The sequence below is a fragment of the Typopeltis vanoorti genome, chromosome 2 (assembly GCF_054136105.1).
Source record: "Typopeltis vanoorti isolate ZY-2024b chromosome 2, IOZ_Tvanoo_1.0, whole genome shotgun sequence".
Lineage (NCBI taxonomy): Eukaryota > Metazoa > Arthropoda > Arachnida > Uropygi > Thelyphonidae > Typopeltis > Typopeltis vanoorti.
In genome coordinates this window covers 27,592,357-27,617,128 of record NC_143550.1, presented here as the reverse complement: position 1 = coordinate 27,617,128, position 24,772 = coordinate 27,592,357, and the positions used below count along the sequence as shown (strand labels likewise).

Sequence of the window (24,772 nt, the reverse complement as noted above, 5' to 3'; positions counted from 1 at the left end):
TCTGCCTATTTTCATTGTCTTTGTCTTTTTATTGCTGACCTTCATACCATATCTATTACAACAGTTATTCAATTTAGTCAGAGAATCTTGCAGACTTGTTATTCAGATTTATTTAGAAGTATAACATCATCCGCATAAAGCAAAGAGCTGACATTAACATCTCCAATTTTGATATCATGTATAATACCACTTTCCTTCATAATGTGATCCATATAGATAATGAATAACAGAGGGGATAATGTGCATCCTTGTCTCACACCAGATTTAACATTAAACCATCTTCCTGTACTTCCTTCAATTCTAACTGCTGACTTACAACTCAAATAAAGACTAAGTATTGCTTCATATAATGCCCAATTGACACCATATAACTGTAGTGCATTGAATAGCTTCTCTCTTGGCGCCTTGTCATATGCCTTTTCCAAATCCACAAAACTTAAATGCAGATCTTTGTTATATTCCCATGCTTTCTCGACTATTTGTCGTAAAGTGAAGATCTGATCCTGACAGCCTCTATTTGGCCTGAATCCAGCTTGTTCTTCACCCAGCTTTTCTTCCACAATTCTTCTCAATCGTTTCTCAAGTATATTTGCATAGATCTTGGCAGGAACATTTAATAGGGAAATACCTCTGTAATTCTCACATTCAGTTATATTTCCCTTTTTATATATGGGTACTATGAGAACTCTACTCTAATCATCGGGAATTCGTCCATCTGTCCAGGCTTTCTGAACAATGCAGTGTAACCAATGTAAGACTTTTATACCACCATACTTCAGCATTTCTGGTCGAATATCATCTACTCCTGCTGCCTTTCCACATTTCAAGCCTTTGATGGCTTTTTCTACTTCAAGTATGGATATGTATTCCTGCCTGCATGCCTGGTCAGTGTTTTTCACCACTGTGCTGTCATCACTGCTTGTTTCATTTAGCAGTTTTTCAAAGTAATTACTCCATACTTCAAGGATATCTTTTTCTCCTGTTTTCATTTCACCTTTACCATCTCTAACTCCTTTTACAGCACTCTTTCCTCCATTCATAAGCTTCTTCAGCAACCTCCAGAATATTTTGCCACCTTCTTGATATTTATTTTCTATTTTCTTGCCAAAGTACTCCCATGACTTTTGTTTAGCTAGTGTTACACAGTGTTTAGTATTCTTGCAATTGTCTCTTTATTCTCTAAGAGCACAAGCTGACTTATTTGCCAGGAACTTTTGATATGCTTTCTTCTTTTCCTTCACTGCCTGTTTAACTTCCTGTGTCCACCATGGAGTTCTAATTTTTCTATCCTTGCAGACAACTTCACCACATGCCTCTCTAGCTGAATCAATCAGGGCTTTCTTCAAGGTTTGCCATTGAATCTCCAAGGTTTGATTCCTGTTCTCAAACTCTTTCATTTTTTCTTCAATAATCTTTGTGTATTTTAGTCTACAGTTCACATCTGAGAGCTGCTCAACTTTTATTCGCTTTAAAACTTTCTTACATGTTATTCTTTTCAATATGAAATTCAATTTTTTCCTGCTCAAGACTAAATAGTGATCACTTCCAATTTCAAATCCTTTGTACACTCTGGTGTCCTGCACCAGGGAGAAAACATCACTATCAACAATAACATAGTCAATGAGACTTTTCTTATTCCTTGCCTCTTCTTTCCATGTGAATTTGTCCACATTATTATGCTGGAAGAACATGGTGTTAGCAATAACCAGTCCATTTCCTGAGCAGAAATCCAATAAATAATTGCCATTATTATTAGCTTTGCTCTTTTCTCCAAATTATCCCAAAATATTTTTGTATGTATGACAATCATTTCCTACTCTGCTATTTAGATCCCCAACAACGACCAACTTTTCATTTTTCATTGTGTCAGTTGCTTTTTCTAAAGCATCAAAAAATTCCTCCATTTCTACCTTAGCAGAACCTTCTGTGGGACCATAGGCACAAATAAGTCTCATTGTCCAGTTCCCCATTCTGATATTTGCTCACATTATTCTACTTGAGACTGCCTGCCATTCAAGAAGATTAACCTCGTATTTGGTGTTGAATACTATGGCTACTCCTTCTTTTCCTTGATTGTCATTTCCTGAATATAATATTTTGTATTTATTGCTCAGAAAGATCTCACCAGTTTTTGTCTTTTTTAGTTTCAGTCACCCCTATTATGTCGATCTGGAACTTATCTAATTCCTCAACTAGCTCCATTTCTTTGCCTTTCAGGTAGTATGTTGATAGTACCGATCTTTAACTCTGGTGATGTTGAGTTGGGGTTTGTTTTCAGATTTGTTCCAGTAGCTGACTTTTCGCTGTTCGCCCTGGTTCCCTGGCGAAAACAACGGGGGCCTTGTTTAACCTGGCGACGCCCCAGCCGGCATGAAATTTTGTCATGTTGTACCATCCTTTTCTATATTGGTTTAAGCCAATAAGAATACAATTTGGTCGGCTAAATCCCAAATTGGCAGCCCATCCTGTTCGTTCAGTATCTAGATAGATACCCAACAGGGTGCACCACGAAAAGGTGAGGATTGGACATTAGGTCAGAAGCCCTGGTCGGTTCTCCGCATTCCTTTAAAGGCTATGTGGAGGTCTCCTCTCAGTTATACAGCTTTGACCCTTAAGCATCCTTATTATTATTATTATTATTATTATTATTATTATTATTATTATTATTATTATTATTATTATTATTCCTGACACCTGCAAGGAGACCGAAGACTCATTGCGGGAGGACACCTACAACTGTCTCAATCTCTACTGCGAATTATCTCAATCAACGCCATCTACCGCCCACCTCCGCCACCACAACTAGTATTTTTTGTCTGTAAATTGCGTGTGATCTGCTGAAGGGCCGATTTGTCTGTATGCGGGAAGAAAAACCCGAGTGTCCGGGAGAAAAAACCCTGCTACCTCCGTATGAGATCGGCTAACTCGCCTTCGATTGAAAATCGTCCAGATAAAGATTCCTCCCGTCGCGACGAGAATCGAACTTACGCCTATTCCAATCGAACGGCGCAATGTACCGTCGTTCTTTAAATTGCGCTACGGAGGCGAAAGTTGATATTATTATCAACTTTCGCAATTATTTACATCGTAATGAATTATACATACAATATATACAATTGTTATACCATTATTTCAATCGAATTTTCATGTTATATTATATCATCATGTTATAATGTAGTTGTTACATTACTGTTCTCTTAGAATGCCTTGACTTACTTTACTTATAAACAGGGAATCTCATAACTGGTAGTTACATACACATTACTTTCTATTACATCAATTAAGGTATATTAAGGTATATTTCAACTTTGTTAGCTTTTTTCCCCTTCTCTCTCTCAGTTGGGTTTAACACTTTTTTTTCTTTAAGGAATATACAGTAAATTATATTTACATACCATATATATTAATATGTATCACAAGTGGCAGTTTTTTAAAACTCGTAACACTGAGTTCGCTGTTTGCATTGAAGTAAGAGGGCACTCTTTTTTTCCTGCGGTAGGAGATCTGTTCCAAGTGACTCAGGCGCTGTTTCCTCTGATAGAGGTTGAGAGCTAATATCCTTCCGATTTGCCCCATTTCCACTAAGAGTGATGAAGGTGTCGTTCTGTTTGTTTGTTAGAAGGTTCGTCTGATGTAAGGTTGGAGGTTAAGTGTGCCCATTCTTCTGTAGTCTTTCTTCTAGACTGGACTGAATTGGTGATCTCCTCCTGGATATCGTGATGTAATTTCGATAATATTCCGGGACTGTCTTCCCTTCCATACGCTTGGTCGCACTGTGAGCCCAAATTGCGTACATCGTTAGGATTAGAACAATTGTTTTTACCCTGTTTATATGTTTTTCTTTTAGCCAGAATAATATTTCTTCATTGATTAATTTGATTTCGGGAAGCCATCTTTTAACGGCTTTCCAAGTTACTTCTGCTTCCTTGTAATATACCATTAGGTGCTATGGTGTTTCCGGTTCCTGGCAAAACTAACATGTTGCATGCCTTCAAGGGCTTTAGCCATTATCCACATCTTGGTTGGCAGGCAGGCATGGTGCACTTTAAAGAAGAAGGTTTTATACCTTGAATGTATTGGGAGCTTGAAGATATTGTTTAATACCGGACTGAGTGTGATTTATCCTCTTCTTAATTCTCTATGTTGTGGTGTGGGAATGGTTGTTCTGCTTAGTTTGTAGTATATTCCTTTTATTTTTTGACTTATTAAGGTTTCAGTGTTGATGCGCTCTGTCACAAATACGTATCCCTTCGCCATCTCTGTAAACATTCTGGGAACTCTTCCGCGAATCTCTGGCATTGTGCTGATTATTCTGTGTGGAAGGCATTTCTGTAGGAATGATATTGCATATCCGTGGTATGACTTAGTGTTTGCTGTTTCTGCAGTCTTCGCTCTGTTGATAACTGTTTTTAAGTGGATATTAAGTAGACCTAGACCTCCGGCTTCTAATTCGTGAACGAGCGTTGGTTTCCTCATCGGTTCGTACCGAGAGCCCCAGATGTAGGTGGCGCACAGCCTGTGGACCTTATCTGCCCATTGCCCATGGTATGGGATGTTGTTCACTTTGTACCAGATGCGAGAGGATAAATATATATATATTGCATATTCGCGCTTTTCCTCTTACAGATAGTTGTCTTGGGCGCATAGTATTTATGTTCCACGCATCAGCTGCGTGGAGTTCTTTCCACTGTTCTTCATACGTTTCTGGGCTGCCTATTTTAACTCCCAGAACCGGTAAGTATTCCTGAGTTCTTATGCCTTGAGGAATCTCAGGGTTCTTTTCCCATTTTCCTATTAGCATGTAATGAGATTTATTCAGCGTCTAGTAATTTAATTGACTCTTCTATGGATGTTTCCGTCTTTAGGGTTAATGTGATGTCGTCAGCATATGTCAATATTTTTGCTTGGCTCTCCCCGTGAATGTTTGTTCCCTTGATTTCTTTGTTGGAGTTGATCGCTCTAATGACTGGTTCTAGTGCAAGGACGAAGAGGGCCATAGAGATGGGGGGTCTCCTTGTCTCACTGAGCATTTCGTTTTAAAAGATGCGGATAGCTTCCTGTTCACGATTACTTGACTTTCTGCATTTTCGTAGAAAGTTTGCAGCCAGTCCCTAAATTTTGGGCCAAACCCCATTTCCTCTACAACTTTGAATATATATACGTGGCTTATGGTGTCAAATGCCTTTTTTATATCCAAACCTAGTAGGACACAGGGTTTGTCGGTCAGATTGAAGTACTCATATACTGATCTTAAATGAGTAATTGTGTCTGCTATGTTTCTGCCCTAAATTGCACAAGTCTGTGCGGGCGATATTAATTTCTGTATATACTTTTGTATTCTACTGGATAGGATTTTTGAGATGATCTTGTAATCGGTGTTTAAAAGGGTTATCTCTCTCCATTGTTTTATGTCTTTTAATTTCTCTGTGTCTGAAGTTTTTGGGATAAGTGTGATGTACCCTGTGCTGAATCTGTCTGGCTTTATTTGTGTTTCGTATATTTCTTGCGTCATTCTCATAAATAAATGCTCGAATTTTTGGCAGTAGTGTTTGTAAAATTCGCTTGTAAGACCGTCTTCTCCTGGGGATTTCTTGTCTGGTAATGTCTTACTGTTTGCCTGAATTCTGCTGCTGTTATCGGGACGTCAATTTCCTCCGCTTGCTGCTGGGTTATCTTAGGTATGAAGGGGAGGAATTTGTTTCTCTCCCGTTCCTCGCTTTGTTTTTCCGAAAACAGTGTTGCGAAGTATTCGTGAATAGCATGCAGTAGTTCCGCATCTTCTTGAACAATTTTCCAATCGTAGTGTAAACATTCTATTCTCTTTCTTTCGTAATTCCGTTTTTCGAAAATCCAAGCTGTGGATATTTTTCCCTCATCATTTTCTATGGTTCTTAACCGGGAGCGGAGCCATGCTCCTTTTATTTCCTGAAGTTGTTGCGTTTTAATTTTTTCTCTAATTAGATTTATTTCTTGTTCAACTTCTGGTTTGGTCCGATCCATGTAGTACAGGCTGGATAGTTTCTTTAGATCTGTCTCTCTTTCTTGGTTTTGCTGGTGTTTTCTTTTAGTGCTAATTTTTGTAGCTGCGTTTTTAATTTTTATTTTGAAGGTTTCCCAGGCTATGATTGGATTGACTATTTTTTCTTCGTCTGATATTATATTTTGTAGTTTGTTGAATTTTTCATCTTTTGTTAAGTTCTGATTAAATTTATACAGTGGGAAATTTCTGTTGACAAATTTCGTTCTTTTTTCCTTGTGAGGGGTTTGAAATTCTGCTATTACCATGTAGTGATCACTGAAAGTTACAGGGGTATGTTCAACATTGTTCGCAGTGGACTCTCTGTATTGGGACAGGTAAATCCTGTCGATTCTTGAGGCGTTCCCAGGAGCAAAATAGGTGAACTCCTTTTTTCTTGGATGCAGGAATCTGAAGGCATATCTTAGCCCACAATCTACAAAGGTCTTGATGTGTCCTTTCTGTGGCGCTTGTGACCATTTCTGCTGATCAATGAAGGGCTGTTCCACGAAGTTCATGTCACCTGCAATTACTGCTATGTTCTTCTATTGCAGATTTTCTATGATTATCTGCCAAAATGTTGTTTTTTCTTCACGTTTTGTTGGGCCGTACACATTCATTAAGGTTATTATTTTATTGTCGAGATGTATGTCAACTTCTAGGGTTCTGTGCCTGACAGAGACTTCGTGGGACAGTAGTTGCATGTCTAGTGTCTTTTTGATAAGGATAGCTACTCATCCACTAGAACTATTGCTGGAAGGTTCAGTGATTAGGATGTAGTGATGGGCGAGTCTTTTTTCTAGTCGTGTTATTGGCTCTGGCGCGTGAATTCTTGTTTCCTGCAGCATTACGATGTCTGGCAATTTTTTGTGAATTTCATCGATCAGCAGGTTTTTGCATTCTTTGGTATTTATCCCGTGGCAATTTAGGCTCATTAACTTCATTTTGATTCGGATTTGTTCTGTTACAATTATTCGGGTTGTTTTATGTTTTGCTTCTGGCTCTGGTAGTATTTGGTGTGACTTTAATTTTTGTTCTTCGCTGTGTTTTAGGAGCTACGTTTTGTGTTGCTGGCGATTTGCTACTTGTTTCCCCTTGGGATTTCGAATTAGGGGTTATTTGTGATTCATTATAATAATAATAATAATAATAATAATAATAATAATAATAATATAATAATAATAATAATATTATTATTATTATTATTATTATTTTTATTTAACACCTCCAGGGAGTCCAAAGACTCATCGAGGGAGAGTGTGCCAACAGCATCGAACGATTGATCCCCTTTCAGCTACTAACCGCGCTCAAACTTACTTGACTGAGCCATTAGTAACAGAGGCTCTGCCAATCGACCAACCTTCATTTGAGGTTTCCTGTTTGTCACCTGTACAAATCTTTCCACTAATCCCTTCCCTTGTTAATGGCTCAGGACGACTTTCTGGAATTTCATTTTCTCTGCTTTCTTCCCTCTTATCGTTTGTTGCCTTTTTGTAACGTGAAGTTCTTTCTTCCCTGTCTGTTGATGAGTTGTTGCTTCCGTTGTTATTCTCCCTATTTTCTTCTTTGCCTTTGTTATGCCCATCTGTGTCTTGCACATCCTCTTCTCCGCCTTCCATTTCTGAGGACTCTTCGTTTTGCCTCAATATGTAAGCGTACATGCTACTCTTGCATCGATCTGCTGCATGACCTATGCGGTTGCACTTTTCACATTTCGGCTCATTGCAGTGTCTACGTAGATGTCCGATTTTTTTACAGCGGAAGCAGGAAGGAGGTCTTCCTGGGATGACGACTATTCCCATAACCTTTTTCACTCGTATAATATATGGGATGTCGTCAATTTTTGCACCTTCGTTGAGTTCTATAACTAATTTTTTTTGTTGCTTAGGACATGAGACCAGTCTTCATTTTTAATTGTTGATATGTTTCCAGAAATTCTATTTTTCCGAATCTTTCAAAGTGGAGAGCAACCAAGTGATTTGGTATGTGGGGTGACATCCAGTATATTAAAATTTCTGATTTCCTACATGCATTTATATTAATAATTTCACAGGTGCCATTCCTCACTTGGATGTTCCCCATGCTGACAAATCGTTCTTTAACGGTCAGTTGTTTGAACGACAGTAGAAATACATAATTGTATTTTAGATGACCTAAATGCCACACATCACTTCCTTTAACTTCCTTTTCGTGAGACTTTTAATTATGTCCTCCTCGGTGTAAGGACCACATTTTGCATCACATTTAAGAATAACAGTTTTAGACCAGTCTATTTCCAGTGTTAAGTTTAGCGATTTTAATAGGTCCTGCGAGTTAAAACCTTTAGACCGATTTTCTTGTTCACTATCTACTTTAGCTTCAATACCGTTATTTCTATTCATTATGCTATTCATATCACGAGATGGGTGAAACAAAGAGGTACTTACTCCTTCTTGGTTAACTTTCGCATTAACCTGCGAAGCTACGGTTGATCTTCGGTCTTCCTCTGCGGCCTGCAGCTTGGGGATCGGGGAAAAGGGTCGCGCGGGTCACTAACAATAGGGAGCACTAGAAAACACGTCTGCACTCTATGAAAGCGCACAGGCTCTTTTTTTTTTTTTTCTTTGTTGTTGTTGTTGTTGTTTTAAAAATCAGCTAACCCTTTTTATTCCCGTATAGGGAGTAAAATCTAACTTTTGGAGACTGAGTCGGCAGTTCAATCTCCACTAGCACCGCACTGTATATAATGGTTAAAGAATTTTTAAGTTATTAATTATCAGTACAATGCCCTATAAATTTTAGTTTTTTCATTGCATGTGCCCTTGAACAACATTACCAAACGTAGTAATAAATGCATCAATCATGTTCTAAAAAAACAAGAAACAAAATGGAATGGTAAAAATTCTTTACTCACCAGAGGTCCAGTTATCTGGTATCGTCGGATTCATTGAATATGAGATGCTGGTTCATCAAACTTTTCCGTCTGCTAATGTGTTTCAGGTGTGATTGTTTAGCAGTGTGTTGTATATGTGGTTGCTGTAAGCTATAGGGCACAATACCCAAACAACGAAAACGACTAAATTAAGGAATCAACTTAGGTTTTTAAGAACATCGGCATCACAGATCGACAAGGTAAACAATTTGGGGAATAGCTGTGTGTGTGTAAGCCTATTTCATTGTGATACTGAAGGTTAGTGGCCAAATATAAAATAAATCAACAGAAGAGGATGATAAAAATTTTATTTGAATTATCATGGTTATTTTAACAATACTCAGTATTATCATCTTTATTTCCGTTTTCTCCTAGTAATTCGAATGTGTTTATTTAAGCTAATCAGCATTGTGTTTTAATTGGGTCACCGTACAACAACTATAAGAACACTTCAGATAAATGGATAGCGATCAAGAGAAATTTGTAAGTATATTCAAATTCTAGTGAGAACATGTAAACACATTTTTATCGGGGAGAAGACTAGTTTTAAGAGAGAAGATTTGCAGATTTTGATAAGGTTTATAAATATTCGTTTTATTAATGTAACTTGTTTTCATAAATTACATTTTAAATTATAATTCGAAAATATAGATAGGCCCCCTTTTTCCTATTTAACCATAAATGAACACATTTTTGTTTGCTCTGATTTATTATGGGAGGGATGACAAGCTTTAGTGCATCAATTAGGATCTTCACTGATGTTATTTACAGTATCTCCATGGAGACCCAAATCAACCATCATACATACAGATCCTATCCTCTCTTTGAATCCATTCACCATCAGGGAACCCACATTTGATTCTGTCAATCCATTCCGCTCACTCACTCACCACTCTCCATACAAAAAATCTGATCAGCACATCCCTACTAACCACACTCTTGCACAACTTCCATGATGGCCCCTAGTTCTCTATTTATCATATATTGAAAAATTTCACTTGCATCATTTAATAAAACCCCTTTAATATCTTAAAAGTTTCTATTATGTCTCCTCTTTTCCACCTATCAACTAAACTTCAACCCACAAACCATCAATCTATCCTCATAGGAAGTTTTACACAGACCTGTCACCATCCTGGTCATTCATCTCTGAATCTTTTTGACCACCTCCTAGTTATCAGGAAACCCTGGTGACCAAATCTGTGTGTAGTAGTCAAGATGTGGCCGAATCATAGTCTTATAAAGAGAGATAATAACTTCCTTATCTTTACTTGTTAGTGTGTTTTTCAACATTCAAGTAACTTGTTGAGCTATTTTACTGACTTTTGCAATATGCCACTCTGAACTTTAACTCCTTTTCCACCATTATTATTATTATGTGGGCACCTCCATGGAGTCCGAAGACTCATTGCAGGAGACGTAATCTGTCCACATAATTTATCATACCACTCCTTGAACCCATTAACAGACAAAGCACTCACAACTGACTATGGCAACCCATTCCACTAATTCGCAACTCTCCAAGCAAAAAATCTAGTACTCACATCCTTACAAACCACTTCTTTATTCAACTTCCCAGTATGACCCCTTGTTCTGGTTCGTCTAGCCAAGTGCTGAAACATTTCCCGTGCATCTATCCTATAGAACACTGGTTCTTAACCGGTGTTTCCGGGAACACTTGTGTTCTGCGAACTGGTTACAAGTGTTCCCTCAGTGAAAGATGTCATATGACACAGTTCTGAGCATAATTGGCTACTCTGATCTTAGCAACTGAAGACTGCTATGTGCATTGACTTCTAAACCAATAGAATATCATTTATAGGTACTATTTTTAATGTGTAAAAATGTAACAATATTGGAAGAAAAGATTTCAAGTTACTTTCCTTCCTTAAATACACATAGTTATGACTGGATACAAAATCCATTTGGCACAGTTAATACATCGAGTTGTAAATTTTTGTTACAAGAAGAACAATTAGTTACCTTGTCAATGGATGGTACTCTAAAAATGAAATTCTCTGAAATAGCCCTTGAGGAATTTTGGATTTTTGTCCAAGCCGAATACCCAGCTCTCTCCACAAGGGCACTGAAAATTTTGTTACAATTTTCAACATCATATTTGTGTGATCTCGGTTTCTCAATATTAACCTTTATAAAAACTAAAAAGCGTGAAAGACTTACTAATATAAACAAAGAGATGAGGGTAGCTATATCACATATTAGACTGATATTGCTGAAATCTGCAAAACTGGATTAGCTCAAGTATCGCATTAAGATAAGTTCCATTTTTATAAAAGGCAAGTCTATACATATTTTTATTGTTAGTTTTATGACACTAATGCTTTTGGTGTTCCCTAAATTTTTCTTTGTGCCACTGCTATAGAACCCTTTAAGCAACTGAAATGTTTCTGTCATATCCCCTCTTTTTCTCTTATCAACCAACTTCTGCAAATCACCCACCTTCAATCTGTCCTCATAGGAACATTCCCCAGGCCACTCACCATCTTGATCACTCACCTCTGAATCCTCTCCACTGCTTCCTCATCCCCAAGAAGCCCAGGGGACCCAGACTTGAGCACAATAATCCAGATATGGGTGTATCAAAGCCTTATAAGGAGGAATAACAACTTCCTAATCTCTACTTGTTAGTATGTTCTTCATTAACCAAGTAATCTTATGGGCTAATGTAAGCAACCTTAGCAATATGTCCTCTAAACTTTAACTCTCTGTCTACCACCACCCCTAAATCTCTAGCTTCATTCTATTTCATAGATTACAGTGCTGTCAGTGTGATACACGGCTTGTTATCTGTTTAACCCAAAATGCATAAGTTTACATTTCTCGACATTAAACTGACACCCATTAACTTTTCCCCATATCAACTGAATTTCATGACAGCCTATCTAAATTGTCCTGTAAGTCTTTCACATTGCCTTCATTAGCTATTACTTTATTTAATTTTGCATCATCAGCAAACAACTGAATATTTTCTTTCAGATTATTTCCTATATCATTTATGTACAAATTAAACAACAATGGTCACAGCACTGAGCCTTGCAGCACACCATTAATCACCTGTTTTCACCTTGATTCTCTCCCTCCATATTCACTTTTTTGATATCTGTCCACCAACCACCCTCTTATCCACTTAACCAGTGTCATATCCCCATTTGTTGTAATTCACATAACGGAGTTCCATGTGGTATTCTGTCAAAATGCCTTTGCAAAATCCAGTAAAATCACCATGTAGCTGTTTCCTTTATCCAACCCAGCTGTTACTCCAACCCATGTTGATCCTCATATGGTTCTCTACCCATTCTTGAATTCTGTTTTTTTTTTTTTTTTTACCAATTTTTCTAGTACTTTTACCACCACGTCTGAGATACTGATTGGTCTATAATTTGCTACTGCAGTCTTAGAACCTCCCTTATTCAGAGGAATTATTTTGCCCTATTTCCACTCCCTTGGAACTCTATCACAGCTGAGAATTAATTTAAAGAGCCTAGTCAAAGGCATTGCCAGTTCCCTTGCACATTCTTGCAAAATCCTAAATGATATCCCATCTAATCCCACAGCTGTATTTACATTGAGATTCTGCAATGTCCTAAGAAACTCCAATCGATCGACCTCTGTTCCCAGATTAGTGTCTTTTACATTGGTTAAAGAAGTAACCTCACTAGGATGATATATCCTTGCAAAGTGGTCACTCAGTAACTCAGCTATTTTATCCACTTCTGTCTCCTCGTGACCATCATCAGTCATTAAGGTTAATCTTCCATAGTCATCCTTCTTCTTACTTGCCACAAAGATGAAAAACCACTTTAGGATTTCCTCTGGCCTGCTCAGTGCTATTTTTCTTATAATCTGATTTTGACTTCCTTGCCAAGCTGGTCACCTTTCTTGCCTGAGCTTTGTGCTGTTCATGAGTTTGCTGGTCACCTTTCTCTTTATATACCCTCCATAGCATTTTCTTCTTCTGCAGCTCATGTTTAATGATATTACTCATCCACCTAACTCCAACCTGATTAACCGTCCTTAATCCCTAGGTGTACAATTTAATACTGCTTCCTCTAGATAATCTTTAGCTACCTCCCATGCACTACGAACATTCTTACCTTGCAGTGTTTTATGCCATGGCATAGATTTTAGCTTCCTCTTAGGTTTGTCATAATCATCTGTCTTGTAGTTCCACATATACTCTTTCTTGATAGAATCTCATGTTTTGCAATCTCCCAAGTCAAGACTACATGGTCACTTTTACCATTTAGAGGCAATGTTGTCTCCTTGGTTATGGATAGCTCTTCAGATCCTATGACCAGGTCTAATACTCTCCCACCCCTAGTCCCCCCTCTATTAAATAATACTTTAAGTTATTATATCTTAGCAGGTATATGAATTCTATTTCCTTCTTGCTCTGTGATCTTTCTTCCTTCCAGTCTATACCCCCAAGTCCCTAGCCTTATCAATTTCGTACCAACCAATACCATCAGTGCGATACACCATATGCAGCATTTTCAACCCGAAGTGCATAATCTTACATTTTGCAACATTAATTAACAGTCATTAACATTTGCCTGCAATATCAATTTATTTAAGTCTCCCTGCAGGATATCTACATCACCTTTTTCAACTATTGCTCTCCCCAGGTTTGCATCATCAGCAAACAACTGAATATCCCCTTTTAAATCTTTCCCTCTCTCTCATTAATATACAAATTAAAGAGTAGTAGCACTAGTACTGAACCCTGAGGTACTTCGCTAGTCACCGTCATTCTCCTAGACTGCACTCCAGCATATACTACTCTGATCTCTGTACATCAGCTATCCCCCTATCCATTCCCATCCTCTCCAGTAATTTAATTTTTCCATGTGGTATTCTGTTAAATGTAATAATTCAAGACCATTGTAATAATTTTCCATGTGGTATTCTGTTAAATGCCTTGGCAAAGTCCAGCAATATCATGGTGTAGCCATTACCTTTATCCAATTCTGCTCTTACATTTATTATAAAATGTGAATAAGTTATCAAGATGGACCTACCCTTTATAAAGCCATGCTGCCCATTATAGAGTATTGCATCCCTCTCCACCCACTGTCATATTTTACCTTTCACCAACTTTTCCAATGTTTTAGCAACCACTCCTGATATATTAATTGATCTGTAGTTTGCTACCTCTGTCGTGGAGCCTCGCTTTATGTAGTGGTACTATCTTATCCTCTTTCCACTCCCTTGGAACTCCTGCCAGAGACGAGACTCAGATTGAACAACTTCATTAGAGGCAATGCCAATTATTTTGCACATTCACATAGTACATGGGCTGATATGCCATCCATTCCCACACGTGTTTACATTCATATTTTTTAATATGCTGAACACCTCCTATTCATCTACCTCAATGTTGATGCGCATCTTTGTAACATCAGCAACTGTAAAATCAACTGGAAAGCCAAATCAGATTATGAGAGAGAATTATTATTATTGTTATTAGACACCTTCAGGGAGTCCAAAGACTCATTGAGAGAGGGCACCTGCTCTACAGCTCTGACTCCACCAACTGACCGCAACTACACCAACGCCATCTACCGCTGACCACCACCACTAGATTTTCCACAGACAATCACAAACATCCAATCCTACGGCGGGATTTGAACCTACAGCCTTTGGCTGGAGAGACTTTAAATAATGACTATGGTAGAATGACTTTAAATAATGCTCCTGGTAGGAAGGTGACTGAACCAAAATAAATAGTTGAGTTACTGAGTGATCATTTTGAAATTTTCTTTCTTTTAAATGCTTCAAACTGCCTCATTAGTTTGTCATAATCATTGGCTAAATAGTTTCACTTATGAGGGGAGTCTGGAAAGTTCTGATAAACACCCAGAACAAAAACTATATTAAAGCAACTGATATTTCCACAAGAAAGAATGTACGAGGATATAAGAACCATAATAAATTTGGTTTAATCCTTTATCCAAGTGTGAGCAAACAAAGCTTGTGCCTGAAAGTATCTTCAGGACTGGAGTAAGGTAGTACAACACCGGGAAACTCGTTGCAAAGGTGGAGCAAGCTAACATCACTCCTATTTCAGTATCTCCCATAATGCAAAACACATCTCCTTGCAGATATGTGTAATGTTATGCATTAAGGGAAGGACCACTACCCAGACTAGTTTCGACCTTTATTGAGGTCTCTTCAGTGGGAGTCCAGGCCCAAGTGGAGATACAAGGCAGAAGCATTAGCAAGGTCATCTTTACCTATAGGAGTGGTGGCACGCCAAACGGTGTGCCACCTTTTTATTAAATTACTCTGGATTTAGAGAAAGATGTTGAAAGCTTATTTTTCACTTGGTTAGACTATAATAAATTTAGTTTAATCCTTTATCCAAGTGTGAGCAAATGAAGTTTGCGCCTGAAAGTATCTTCAGGACTGGGGTAAGGTAGTACAACACTGAGCAACTCGTTGCAAAGGTGTAGCAAGCTAACATCACTCCTGTCTCAGTATCTCACATAATGCAAAACACATCTCCTTGCAGATATGTATAATGTTATGCATTAAGGGAAGGGCCATTATCCAGACTAGTTTCGACCTTTATTGAGTTCTCTTCAGTGGGAGCTGGGTAGTGGCCCTTCCCTTAATGCATAACATTATACATATCCGCAAGGAGATGTGTTTTGCATTATGGGAGATACCGAGATAGGAGTGATGTTAGCTTGCTCCACCTTTGCAACGAGTTGCCGGGTGTTGTACTACCTTACCCTAGTCCTGAAGATACTTTCAGGAGCAAACTTTGTTTGCTCACACTTGGATAAAGGATTAAACTAAATTTATTATAGTCTAACCAAGTGAAAAATAAATTTTCAACGTCAATATAAGAACATGAGTTACCTTCATAACTCTGTTACTGGTATGTTCTTTGTTGTGGTTATATCAGTTGCTTTAATATCAATTTTGTTCTAGGTGTTTATCAACCCCCTCCCCTCATGTATATCCATTCTTAATTCCATACATTTAGCATCCTCACAGGACAAAACTGCATGATCAGTTTTCCCAATCGAAGACAGAGTGGCTTTCTTGATTATGAACATGTGATGCTGTTATCAGATCCAGTACTCAAACTGTGGGTTCCCTTGATCATATGCTGTTTTGAGTAATTATCCCTTAGCTGTTTAAATTCCATTTCCATCCTCTACAAGCCCTTTCTCTCTCTCCTCATAGTTGTAGTCTCCCATAATTATTGTTCAGCCCTGCACTCGTTGTGCTAATCTTCCAATGCATGGCATCCATCTCTTTCGTTCACTCACTAGTCTGTAGCAGAAAGTGATACATTTTGGTCTCTAACTCACATAAGGTACCCTCATGTAAGTTCTCTCTCTTGCAGTTCTTCAGCTATCATCAATAATATCTGCCCCTCTTCTCATTTCCTCTGTCCTTCCTGAAAATACAGTATCCCTTGCATTCTCTCCCTGTGACTCTGTCATCTTCTGTAATTCTCACTGTTGCTGAAACCAATGTAAATAGTATTTTACTTATTAAATCCAATGTTATAAAATTGCAATTTTTAGCTAGTGTGACATCTGCTGCTGCTTAGAGGTTAGAAAATTTGATATACATGGCTGGAGCATTGTTTAGTGTGCAGGTGATTTTCCCCTTTTTGGGTGTCTACAGTGGCCTGCCTGATATAAGGACACTTATACCATCCATATAATTTTAGCGGTTACTTAGTTTTTTTCTATATTCTGTCACAATATTTCTCTGTTTTCTTTCATTCGATTTCTCTGTTTGGTTTTTATTACTGACATGGCTGAAAGTCTTTTCACACAAATAGGAAGTCGAAAAAACGACCAACAATTTGATAGCTTTATAACTCAGAGATGGATATTCTTTTTCGAGTGATATCCAAAATTGAGACAATGATTGCGTTTTATGTCTGGACACCAGAGTGATATCAGAAGACAACTCAATCAGCTTTTCTTTTTCACGAGGATCAAGTGCACATGATTTTTTATCTTCCAAGAAGGGATTATTAATCCAAAGGTTACCTTCACGAGGATCCTCATTTTCAAAGAAATAATTATTAAAGTTTTCAGCTAACGCCCTTAAATGTTGACTTGTTATGTTGATTATGACTTTCTTGTTGACATCAGCAGCAATCAAAAATTCTCCCAAAAGTGGAAACATTTCTATATTTTCCTCTTGTATGCAACTATCCCAAAGAGTCAGCTTCTTTTTGAATGCATCCATTTTGACCAAGTCAAACTATCCAGTGCCAAAAACACATCATCCTTATTCTTGGTGCTAATGGTATTTAGGTCCAGTTACATTTGCCATTCAAATTCAAGATCTGGAGACTGCACTAGGCATTATGTGATCATTCTGTACTCACACTCATGACCCAGGCAGGCAGCTGGATACATGCTTGCCTGAATGTCCCATAACATTTCTAGTTTCACTTATTTTGCCACTCTGAACCTTTTAGTAACCACTGCTTTCTTCTGATCCAAACAAAAAAAACTATTCATATACAATCTATCAATTCATACACAAATCTTTTGAACCATAAAACTCACTTCAAACATCTACAAACTGCACATCATTCTTTCTACAGTCTTTGATTGACTCAGTTTCAATTGTAGTGCTTCTTAATTTACTCCTGAAACAGTAGAATAATTTTAAAATAATAAATGATAATTTAATAATTTTAAAACAATACATAAATTGAAATAAGCAATAAATAAATTCGTGTGCAGGTGATTTTCCCCTTTTTGGGTGTCTACAGTAGCCTGCCTGATATAAGGACACTTATTCCATCCATATAATTTTAGAGGTTACTTAGTTTTTTCTATATTCTGTCACAATATTTATGTGACAGAATATATTAATCAGATGCTGTTTATAATTAGTGATAGTTTTGGCCCGTTAACATTTTATCAGTTCTCGTGAATGACAGGTTAATTAATAATTCTGAATAATTGAGAGGTATACACCTATAATTATATGTGTTAAAGAACTTAATGAATATTTTATAATTATTCTAAATAGTTATTTTTCACAGAACATACTTTTGACACTTATTTAGTATTTTATTCACAAATTTTGATGAGCCATATTCTTGCTTTTTATTAATGTTTTTTTAGGGCATCCTTAAGGTTCTCCTGGTTTTATGTTCTCTTTAGATACTAGAGAGAAATCTGGAAAAACCTCCATTAATTTATATCAGCAGTTATGCAACTAATTTTATTTGTTTGCTGGTGACAAGTGACTGAGCTGTATAAAGCAAGGATAAATTATGACATTTTTATCAAATAACATTTTTGAAAATAACAGCATTGCTCTCAGTTCAAATCTAGTCATTGGCTAGAGGAAATTTTTCTGATCCTTTCTTCAATTAGTTCCATAGTTAGTTGATCTTGGGCACAGTCAAGTGGTTTTTTTTTTCTTTCCTGGAAACTTGGGTTTTTTCATCATGTAAACTTGAGAAAACTGACTGTAGAACCAGTGCTATTTCATACAAATAATATACTCTTCTAGGGATTGCAAGGTGGCAGCACTTGTCTGCCTCACTTCATCAGATAATGTTTATAATTGATGATAGTTTGGGCCCAGCTTTGTTTGAATGGTTACTGGTGGAGATAGATCATTTTCCATAAGTTAGATAGGGTTTAAACAGCCTTGCCTATTCCCTATAGGGAATAAAATACATTAGCATATTTATTTATTTTATTTTATAGAGCATGGTCTTCCTTCGCTAAGAATTACCTTTGTGTTACACTGTTTCAAAGATATAATTCCCATGGATCATATTTTTATCTTTTTTTTTTAATATTTTTTTTTAGCCTATGGCAGCAGGGGGCAGAGCCACCTAGTGTGTATATATATATATATATATATATATATGTTAAATGTATTGAATGACTAAAGACCGAGATTAACATAAAAAGTTTTAATTGCACAACTAGTTTCGTCTAATATAGACTTCTTCAGGTGCTAAAAAACATAAAAATCCCAGTAAGGAACTGTAGAGGAACTGGATCTAAACAGTATTAAAAAAGCAGCAAAACCACTGGAGGCTAATGCCTAGATGAGTTTAAAAAGAAGAATAATCTCCAAAAAGAACAATCTGGAGATTGAAAGTTTATTTTTCACTTGGTTAGAGTATAATAAATTTAGTTTAATCCTTTATCCAAGTGTGAGCAAACAAAGTTTGCAACTGAAAGTATCTTCAGGACTGGGGTAAGGTGGTACAACACCAGGACACTCCTTACAAAGGTGGTGCAAGCTACCAACACTCCTATCTCAGTATCTCCCATAATGCAAAACACATTTCCTTGCGGATATGTCTAATGTTATGCAGTAAGGGAAAAGCCACAACCCAGACTAGTTTCGACCTTTATTGAGGTCTCTTCAGTGGGAGCCAGGCCAGTAGACCTCAATAAAGGTCGAAACTAGTCTGGGTTGTGGCCCTTCCCTTAATGCATAACATTAGACATATCCGCAAGGAAATGTGTTTTGCATTATGGGAGATACTGAGATAGGAGTGTTGGTAGCTTGTTCCACCTTTGCAAGGAGTGCTCTGGTGTTGTTACCACCTTACCCCAGTCCTGAAGATACTTTCAGGCGCAAACTTTGTTTGCTCACACTTGGATAAAGGATTAAACTAAATTTATTATAATCTGGAGGTTGTTCTTCTTTTTAAATGTAAGAGAATTTCAGAACAGTACAAACAATTTGCTGAGAACACCAACAGAATTACTAAGAAATTTATGCTCTTCACTCCATTCTCTCCATCCTCTAATTCCTCGGCTATATGGTCTTCCAAAAATTCGCAAGGAGAATATCCTGCTTCGTCCTATAGTTGAAGGTATTGATTCTCCAACGTACATGCTTTCTAAATATCTTGCTTCTTCTCTAAAATGTTTCTCCGGAAAATCTTCATCCTTTGTGCAAAACTCCACAGATTTTGTATCCAAGTTCAAAGATATTACAATCAAAGACACAGATATCATGGCCAGCTTTGACATAGTTTCATTGTTTACAAATGTTCTTATGAAAGAAGTCATTTTCCTTTTAAAAGACAAAGTATCTAAAAAGATCATGACCTAATTGACACAATGTATCAACTCTGGTTACTTCAAATTTGAAGACACAATCTACAAGCAAAATTCAGGCCTAGCTATGGGAAACCCTTTGTCCCTAGTTCTTGCCAACATTTACCCAGAAGATTTTGAAGAAAAGGCCATTTCATCCTTTCCTTTAAAACCTAAAGTGTGGAAATGCTACGTGGGCGACATCTTTCTAATTTGGGAACATGGCCTTGATACCCTCCGGAACTTTTAAGGACACCTAAATAATATACATCCTAACATTAATTTATATCTGAATTGGTGGCTCTCTTTCTTTCTTAGATGTAAAACTGTCCTGTTTAAATGAAAAACTCAAAATCACTATTTTTAGGGAACCGACCCATACAGACAGATATCTCCATGCTGATCCTCACCATTATACTCTGTAGAAATTCGGCATCATATCTACTCTTGGACACCAGGCTCGCTTACTTCTTTCAGATGAACAGGATCTTAGCAACAAACTTAATCATCTTCAAAGCACAATTTAGTTAAATGGCTATTCAAAGAAAATTATCAACAAATTATCATCACTCTGTAATGAAGATACTACAGTTTCTAAGGTCAGTATTTCTATTCCTTACATCAGCTCTATCTCTCCAAAATTAGCAAAAATCTTAAGAAAATTGAACATTCGGACCTTCTTCACAATACTGCCTAAGCTATGTTCCCTTCTCAGTTGACCAAAGACTAATCATAATGGTCCCAAATATCCCGGTGTTTGTCAAATTTTCTGTAATTGTGACAAACCTTGCTTTGGACAGACGGAAAAATCAATCGAAGTAAATATCGAAGAACACCAAAGAGACATCAACTACAAAAGAACTCGAGCCAGTGCCTTATCTAGTCTAGCAATGTCCTGTTTTCAGCAAATTCGAATGAGGAGGGCCTCCCACATCCAGTACTCTGAGAAAAGTCTAACAAACTTTACCATTGTTATGATGAGATAGAAAGAAAAATTTTGGAGTCAAAAGAAATAATCTTAAATCCTGTTCATATCAATAGTAATTTAAGCTACATCTTATCAGACTGCCACAGCTCTGCCATTCAATATTGGCGTGCACAAGATCGTGGATACACACATGCATGTGCCTAATAATACAGTTGGAGATTGTTCTTCTTTTTAAATTCATCTAGACTTTAGCCTCTACAGTGTTTTTGCTGTGTTTTCAATACTGTTCAGATCCAGTTCCTTACTGGATCTGAACAGTATTCTTCTTCAGGTGCTAAAAAACATATAAGATAGATGAAACTAGTTGTGTGATTAAAACTTTTTATGTTAATCTCAGTCTTTAGTCATTTAATACTTTTAACATGTTCCCAAATCCAGTAACTATTCCTATATATATATATATATATAATGCAAAACAACAAACACATACAGATTTTCTTCTAAAGCAAGGGCCAGATATTTGGAATTATCTGACTTGGTAGTGACTGATTTGAGAATGCTAGCTAGATATGGACTATATGAGCATGATTTTTTAATTCTCTTATTACAGTAATTCAGGACATTATATTTCAATACGGATCTAAAGATTTAGACTTTGTTATGCATTTTAATTAAGTAAAGTTAAGGCTTGTTGAATAGCATTCCTGGCCTTGTTGACCAAGGATAGATGATTTTCGTCTACTATCTAAAGACTGAAATGGCTTTAAAAAGTTGTTTTTGCTTCAGAGAAGGATTCTCAAATTGTTTAACCTATCATCTAACATGGCACCAAGTGTTATAGTTCCAACTTCATCATCAGGAGAATTCAAGATAGGCTCCATTCTGTAAAAAATAATATTGAATGAAAAAGAAGTGGAACTGGCCGAAGAATTAAAAAAGTACCACATTTAGTATAATTGATGTTATCAAAACAAAGAAGTAAAGAAACAACTGAGGGTTTTTTGAAATAACTACAAAATATCAGATTAAGGCAGTATTTATTAAAGAAGGAAAGAGTACCTAATCTTGAATGGTACACAGTTGCAGGTAATGTGGGCAGTTACCAAAATGGGGAACTGAACAGTGAGAATTAGAACTCTGATTGTACCGAAAGTTCTGCTAAGGAAGAAGTAATGTTTTGAGTAATAGAGGAAGCAATTTGACAAAAAGGAAAAGCTTGTCATTGTTAGAAATCTAAACAGCAGAATAGGAAACAAATAGCAGACATATAAATGTTTTGGGGAAATAAAAGAAGGACATAATATTATATTACATTAATAATGGATATTGGTAATGGTGGGTGCAGTAAGTCTGTTTGCTGATACATTATTGCTCTGCCTGCCACCATTCAAGGACTATATTTTCACTGCCTACTACAAGATTTTGCTACATGCAATACTTGCAGGATGTTTGCATCCTAGCAGTTAAAAAAATTGGCAGATAAGAGAGGGCTGTAGGTGAGCAACAAATGAATGGAACAGTGAAAGGTGATATATATATGGAGATTCAGTGATTATTGGAGTGCAAAATAGAATGCTAGAGAAGAGCTTGCTGGGAGTAACGATAGTGTGTGTGTTACTGTGCAATTTAGTGAGGTGAAAGAGTCAATGAGATGATTGTGATGGTGGGTACAAATGACATGAGAGGTAGCGTGAATTGAGTAGTGAGAGATTTGATGAAGTTTGAGGTTATACAGCAAAAGAGTGTGAGAGGGAAGGTAGTGTGTTACCTAGATATAATAATGCAGAAACAAGCAAAAAATAATAATGCAGAAGAGGCATTAATAAAATTAAATTAAATATAGTGAGAATGTGTTAAAAAAGAGGCTTGGATTACATGGATGCTTGGAATGCATATGAGAATAGAAGAGAGCTGTATGCAAGAGACTGCATTTGAATGAGGAAAGACATAAGCAGCTGGAGAGAATGTCATCATAGCGGCATCTTGTGGGAATAGACACTGGGGAAATTGGGAAATGTATGATGTTATATAGAGTCAAATGGAGTGCTGAGGTAATAATAATAGGTATTGAAATACTGACAGTATGCTGAAGTTTCTTTATACAAATGCCTGGAATATCAGGAATAAAGAAGATGAATTAGTGGTATTGATAGCCTCAGCTGGTCATAAGATTATTGGGTTTATTGAAACTTGGTTAATGGAAGATGATATACTTACAGGAATAGAAGGGTATCATAATTTGGTGGGAAGGGCAAATGCAGTGGTGGAGTATTGCTTATGATGTGATGAGTTGTGTCCTTTCAGTGGAAGATTTGGAGGGAAATAGCACTAATAGTTTTGAAAGTATATGATGTCAGATGAGCTTGGGAAGATAGGATATTTAGTGTAATGTTGCTATAGGCCAGGGAATACAGAGTTTGATGAGCAGAAAATGTTTAAGCAGTTTTTGATGTGATTATCATTCATAAAAGGTTCAAAGCCTATAGTATATTAGTACCATTAGTGGTCTAATTTTTTTTTAAATTTATATATATATATATATATATATATATATAAATTTAATTTAATTTAACACTTAAAGCCTCTAATAAGAACTATTATTATAGGAGATTATAAATTAGGAATAGGAAACAGCATGCAGTAGTAGTAGTAAGGGAATGGAATTTCTGAGGGACAAATGCCTTAGCAACATGTAGTAAAAGGAACATGAGGCTGAAGAGTTTTGGATTTGGTCAGAGGATGTGATTGCAATTGAAATGTCATCCCTGTCCCTCAGGTGGAGAGCATGACCATGTAGTCCTGACTTGGGTGATCATTAGACATGCAGAAGTATCAAGAAGAAAGGAATTTATGTGGAATTATGAGGTGATTATAATAATCTTAGAAATCAACTTGGGGCAGTTCCATGGATGGAAGAATTGGTAGAGTGAGATATCACCAGTGCATGGGAACTCATGAAGAAATATTTCTTAGCAGCAATGGCAAGTTGTGTACCTTGAGTGAAAAAGAGAACATGATTTGGTGTAAAGTGGACAATTAGTGGTACGGTGCCGTGAATGTAGTAGGGGAAAACATCGCTGATATTTATGTAGAAATGAAACCAAGGAAAATCTGAAGGAATTCTTTGTTTAGTGGTCAGTAGGAGGAGAAATGATGAAAGAATGATATTGTTAGACAAAAACAGGAGTAGAGTGACTGATGCAGAGGACATAGTGGAGTTATTTCATGATTACTTTATTGGAGTATTTCATCTGGGAAAAAGAAAGTTTTATTACTAGATGGATGGGGAGGGTTCAAGTTTTGGAAGTGCAGAGTTATATACCTTACAAATACTAAGTACTCTGGATGTGAATAAGGCAATAGGGCTGGATAGGATTTTGCCATGTGTTTAAGAGAATGTGTTCAGGAGCTAGCAACTCCTTTGACATGGCTTTTCTCTCAGGTAGTTTGGCTATGGGAAAGGTGCCAGAAGTGCCATTGTATAAGTGTGATGGTAAAATGGAAGTATCAAGCTATAGACCAGTTTGTATTTCTTCTGTGGTTGTTAGGATTTTGGAAAAAATTAGTGAAAGGTTGTATCGAACATTGGACAGATGAAGGCCATGTTATCTGTGAGGGTCAGTATGGATTTGTTAAGGGGTGATCTTGTTTGAGTAATCTAATGGAATTTTATTATAAAGTAACAAGAGCAGTTGATGAGGGGAAGACATATACTGCCATTTTTTTTTTTTTTTTTTTTTTTTTCCCCCCAATTTTATGAAACCATTTGACAGGGTGCCACATGATAAGCTGATATTTAAGTTACAACATATGACTTTAGATATCAGGTTAGT

The 24,772-nt window shown here is 36.9% G+C and overlaps 1 protein-coding gene across 3 annotated transcripts in view; it reads left to right on the top strand.

The window, feature by feature from the left end:
- The first annotated feature begins 8,938 nt into the window (after positions 1–8,938).
- Positions 8,939–24,772, top strand: part of ari-2 (E3 ubiquitin-protein ligase ari-2) — a 208,768-nt gene continuing 192,934 nt past the window's right edge. The window contains exon 1 of one of the 3 annotated variants that reach the window (XM_090404136.1): positions 8,939–9,127. Coding sequence is in view for 1 of the 3 variants with exons in the window: in XM_090404128.1 (XP_090260254.1) it covers positions 9,387–9,410 (24 nt within the window). In the remaining 2 variants the exon portion in view is untranslated. The other 2 variants (XM_090404144.1, XM_090404128.1) reach the window with 2 other exon arrangements.